The 6,000-nt window shown below is 29.5% G+C and overlaps 1 protein-coding gene across 2 annotated transcripts in view; it reads left to right on the forward strand.

The window, feature by feature from the left end:
- The window catches only part of LOC106459561 (CREB-regulated transcription coactivator 3-like), a 57,235-nt gene extending 53,163 nt beyond the window's left edge, over positions 1 to 4,072 (forward strand). For both annotated transcript variants that reach the window (XM_013919187.2, XM_022386067.1), the window contains exon 13: positions 3,532 to 4,072. In XM_013919187.2, the coding sequence (XP_013774641.2) occupies positions 3,532 to 3,761 (230 nt within the window). In that variant the 3' untranslated portion in view covers positions 3,762 to 4,072. The remainder of the gene's footprint in view (positions 1 to 3,531) is intronic.
- The last annotated feature ends 1,928 nt before the right edge of the window (positions 4,073 to 6,000 follow it).

A 6,000-nucleotide genomic window follows, 5' to 3' on the forward strand; every position in this document is an offset into this window, starting at 1 on the left:
ATCTAAAACAAAACAATATGAAATATTGCATGATTTAATCATAAGGAATCATTCATTTTGCTTTTAATATTTTCTGTTCACAAAATTTTTTGATATTTTAGTGAGTATTTTGTTTGTTTTTAGTCAATTTCATCTGTTAGATATTTTCTTCATGTAGGAATTATTATTATTTTTTTAATAATGAAGATAACTCTTTGAGACAATTCCAAGGTTTTTGTTACTATTTTATAGCTAGATAATATCAGATTACTCAGTTTAATGATTACAGTAATTTTAGAGGCTCTGGTTAATATTTAGTTTTAGGACTGAAAAGCAAAGATAGATTGTAGTGAAAAGATTTTGAGTTTGTTTAGTTAGAAATAGTGAGTTACAGTTACGTGAACATATGTAGAATGTCTATATTTATGTTAACAACTTAATTTAATTACTGAATTTACAATTTTGTTGAAAAAAAATGAAGCTCAGTATATTCTTGTATTTGCTACATTATTACTGATTTAGAACAGTTTGGTTAAATTTCTCTTGGTAGTTCTGGTCAAGGGTAAACCAATGAACAAGGCCAGGCATATTATAATGATGACTAGTGTTTATGTTTATGGGGAGTTTCTAATGTTCTTTACTCATCATAAATAAACTGTTATAACACATATTACTTGTAGTTGTTAAAATACATTACAAATACCTTATATCTTAAATTTGTTGATTTATTGGCATATGAAAAATTTAAGGAGTGCCATTGTTTATGAACATGTTTATCTGTAACTGCCTGTGTATTTTATCTAACATTTTTAATCAACTTGATTGTGAAATCAAACAGTTGAGAAACGTTGTGTATCTAGGAATGTATGAAACATGTTATTTGATGTTTAGTGCATGAGACTTTTTAGAAAGAATATTAGATATAAGTTAATTAAATTATAAAATACTTTATCTTTTTTTTTGGTCACATACGTGAAAAGTATTTGTTAATTAATAATTATACTTTTTTGCACAAAAGAAAGTAAACTTATAAACAAACACAGAAAACATGCTTCTATTTCATTATGTTGTCAAATACATGTACAAGTAGGGCAGACCAGTATCACAATAGTGGCCAAAGACTTAAAAAAAGACAAGTGTTTGACCAAGTAACTAGTTTTTAAAACAAAAAAATGACATTTGAGAAAATAGATAAATGTTTTAGATAACATAATTCAGATAAGCATTTGATAATATTGCATTCCTTCTATTAGTACATGCTTAAAACATTTTTTGTTTACATTTAGTTATACTTGAATGATGTAGTATTGAAACAGTGTCTACAAAAACACCTTATCAATTTTTCCATCTAATAAAGGTCATCTTTTAAACAACTTCTACTTATTTCAAATAACATGGGTACTTAATATATTTCAACCCTATGTGCACAGATGTGGGTCAAATTGCACTTGCCATGACATTTTACAGAGTACTATACAGCATGGCATTTTGTATTTGATGTCAAAGTTATCAACTGTTTATTTTACCCCACACTTCTGATATAGAAACCATTCATGGTAGAGGGAAGTATGTACCAGATGCACTGTCCAGGGATACTGAAAAAACAACAACTGTAGACATGCATTTAGGAGGTTTTAAAGGCTATACAAATGTAATATGTGAACAATACCACAGACAAAAGTATTTTTATTCTTCACGTGAGCATTACCTTGCTCTCCAACTTGTCAGAGCCTGATTCTGACTGATGGTGTTAATTCACAGGTTAATAATTAGGGACTGGTTAATCATAGTGGTAAGAAGTGTAAAGTTATAGGTTAATCATAGTGGTAAGAAGTGTAAACTGATAGATTAATAATTATGGACAGGTTGATCATAGTGGTAAGAAGTGTAAGCTGAAAGGTTAATAATTATGGACAGGTTGATCAAAGTGGTAAGAAGTGTAAGTTGAAAGGTTAATAATTATGGACAGGTTAATCATAGTGGTAAGAAGTATAAGCTGAAAGGTTAATCAGAATGGTAAGAAGTGTGAGCTGAAAGGTTAATAATTATGGACAGGTTGATCATAGTGGTAAGAAGTGTAAGCTGAAAGGTTAATAATTATGGACAGGTTAATCATAGTGGTAAGAAGTGTAAAGTTACAAGTTAATTATGGACAGGTTAATCATAGTGGTAAGAGTGTAAACTGAAAGGTTGATATCCATCTTTTTTCTTTACATGTGTGATGTGTTGCTTTATCTTTTCCTTTATAGGTTTACATGATGTACAGTATAACAATTTTTGGTATGTGTTTTCTATGAATTTCAGTATAAAATGTATAAAGAAATCTGTCAATGAATGGCTGATTTAATTAACTGACACCTGATATTGGAGGGCTCATCACACGCATCAACTTGTTTTGGTGTTTACCTGTAGTTATTAACATGAAAACCCAGTTTTCTTAAATTACCCAAAAAATTCCATGATGACTCATTCTTTGCTGTATAACTATTAATGTGTGAAAGCCTTCAATATAAATAATAATAAAATTTAAAACAAAATATAAAAAGGATAAGTACTGGAAATAGAATAACATTTTATTAAATCCCAATGATGAACGTGACAGTTGCAAAAATATTTACAAATGTTCCTGATTATATTCAGAGGTTGACTCCTTTACACTCTTTAGTAAAGTGACTATTGCTTTAAACTGTGTTTAGTTTGCGCTGCAAGAAAACTTTGGTGTTTGGATTGAGACTTTTTCTGTTCTGTATGTGAATATTTTTCAGCATAGAAAAAAATCTTCTCACTGTCAACATTACTATGGGGCAAACGGAGCAGGACAGTTTCAGTCAATTTGGCAATGGAATCAGGTCTTGCTAAAAACATGTCAGTGAGGCTGCTTGCTGCTGGTTTTTATATGCTCATTCATATAACAGATGCCTGATGTTTTAACTTTATTGGTATATCATAATTGCATGCTGTGTGTATTGAACTTGACAATCACCCCACAAAATTAATTTTTCCTTGAATGTTTATACTTTTTCAGAACTTTTTTTGGAAAAAGAAAGTTGTGATATTGTTACTATCATTCATATGCAATGAATATAGTGGTGGTTCATTGAAAGGACCACAAATTACAATAGAGATATAAAAATACTTTATTTTGCAAAATGGAAAAAAAAAACAACAACAAGAATTGAAAAATCAGACATGACATTGAATCCATAGTAAACAGTAATATGGCCATAGGTTTTATAAACTTATAAAAGAATGTAGTCACGATGGTAAACATCTAGTACTTGAAATTTATGGCCTATGGTCAAAACTAATCGCTGTTTAATTTAAAGTTGTATGAAATTTTTAGTAAATTAAATGGTTGAAAGACAAAAGAAATTTAGATAAGCATGAAATTCTGCTAAAAGAAATCACTTATGTTGACCTGTTGATTGAGTAATTTGGTTGAATTATATTAATGTTTTTAGGAAGTGTTTACTAAGGATTGATATCATAGCATGCTACAGCAGGTGTTGAAAAACATTACACACTTATGTGATTTTTTTATTTATTCCACAGGTCCTGGGGTTGAGGAACATTTAATGAAACAAGATTTTGCTAGTGGTTTGAGTACAGCAATGGCCAACCTCTCTGGCTGTTTTGATGCTGATTTCTTCCCTGCAGATGAAGCATTAAGGGCTGGACTAGATCCAATTGATTTGGATGGGTTGCAGATCCTTACAGATCCAGATATATCTGTAATTACTGATCCTGCCACAGAGGAAACATTTCGCCTGGATCGTTCATAGTTTTCTGGTGTCAATGAACTATCGTAAGTTGGTTCATGAAGCAGGAAACCATATATTATTATAAATATTGTGCATTTATAGAGTAACAGTAACGATTATTAAATGAAAGAAAGATTTTTTTCATTATCAAAATGCTGTTGAATATGATAAATGAGTGCCAAATGAAGGAAAACACAAAAATTACATGGATATTCTCTTGTGAAAAAAGTATAAACATTTTGATGGTATATCTAGTTTTAGGAGTTTATGAACACTAAATACATCCACATCTTTAGTCATAGAAAAAAGTATTACAATAAAAACAAGTTGATTATTATAATCAAATATATTTATAAATATTTTTATGAGTTATAAAAATTTTAGTTGCTTGATGGAGTAATTAAAAAAAAGTATTTAGCTAACCATAAAAACTTAATGATTCAAAAATAACTTCTCACTGAAACATTTATTATTGTGTTAGCTTCATTGATATTTATTGATGGTCAAGAAAAGTATCATTTGAGCTTTATCAGTTGTATGACCACAATCAAAACAAATATTTATTTTTTATGTACTTGTTATGTAAATATTTTTTTATAATCATTCACATTGGAACACTTTTTATGTAAACTGTGATTGGTCAAATCTACTATAAAAATCTCTACTAATCTGTAGATTTTCAAGTTAATAGTCTGACATTTTATTAAAACTCAATTTGATGCTAGTCCTTCAGTTTTACGGAGCAAAATACCAAAGGTTTGCAATGTTTCAAATGCAGTGAAATTTAATAAATTGTTATCATGGCATTTAAAAACCAAAGATCAGACCACTTAGATGCTGTGAAATGGTTATAAATTTGATTATCTGAAACTGTACATTTTTTACTATTATTAGTAAAAGCTGTATATGGAATTATAATATTCTATCTTCTACATATTTTTATAAATACATATGTATAAGATATTACTGCAAATATATATAGACAAAGAGAGGCAAAGCTCAAGTTAAATATTAAGATAATTTTGAAACTATAGTTAAATGCAATGTTTTTGTTTGTAATTTATTTTACAAATATGTTTTATTTATATTAAAATCATATGAATTTTTTTATACTTGTCAGAAAGTGCTATGATGAGTTTCATAGCACTTTCTGATTTGAAGATTCCAAATTGTTAAATTTTAGTATTTTGAAAGAAACTTTTTGTATATTTTTTGAGCATCTTTGAAAGTTTTATTAATTTTTTTCTTATCAAGATTTAGCACATTAAAAACAGGCACAATTTTTTCAGTGTTTTTCAAGTTTTTTGTGCAAATTGAAATATTTGCAAGGAATTCAGTAAAATCTAGTCATATAGTAAAAAAATGTTAAGAACTGCTAAAATTTGAGAAATGCTAGAACACACAAATTTGGAAATGTGATCAGTAAATGTTTTAAAAGTGAAAACATCAAACAACTTGGCACTTGAATATTGTGGTGTCAAAGAAACAGATCTTTATAACACTAGTGTTCAATGATGGAATACTGCTTAATCTAGGTTACTTTGTTGTGTACAGTACTTTTATGCAGCATAAACATATTTGTTACACAATCTTCATTTCAAGTATGATACATCATCTGTACACACAGATTTGTCTATCTTCCTCGTGTATCTGCTGAAGAGGCTCTCATGCCACTAGCTTTGAAGCAACGGCACTTAATTTCATGTGATTTAATATGAATTGTACTACTACATGATGATGTAATCATGTGACAAAGCTTTCCACCTGTAGGAGGGTGATACACCCCTATGCACAATAGTTCCCCCTGTAAAGTTGCATTTATGTAAACTTTGTTCTTTTTCTCTGCATTGTGTTGGTCAGAAATGTTTAATTTTCTCATTTGAGTTCAATTTGTTGAAAGTTGCATCATTAACAAAACTTTGAATTTCATTTTCTTTGGCTTTTGTTTCAAAAGCTTTAATTTTGATCATGTGTTCTCAGAGACAGTGATTTATACTTAGTACTGAGTATGTTCACACTTAGGATTTATTTCTACTGTGGTTCTAGGAGGCTCATTAACCATCAGGGTTGTTGCAGCCATTGTTTAACTTGGTGTGGGTTACCACATGCTTACTGAGCCTCCTTCTCTCATCCCGATGACCAAATTTCTTTATTCTCGTTCGAAATTATCTTTTGGAATGCAACCTTCACCAGTTTGTTTTGGGCAGTACCTTGCCATTCATGAAGCAGCCTTAATCTTCCTTTCTCTGTCTGAATTTCA

This window comes from Limulus polyphemus, unplaced genomic scaffold (assembly GCF_000517525.1).
Source record: "Limulus polyphemus unplaced genomic scaffold, Limulus_polyphemus-2.1.2 Scaffold628, whole genome shotgun sequence".
NCBI lineage: Eukaryota > Metazoa > Arthropoda > Merostomata > Xiphosura > Limulidae > Limulus > Limulus polyphemus.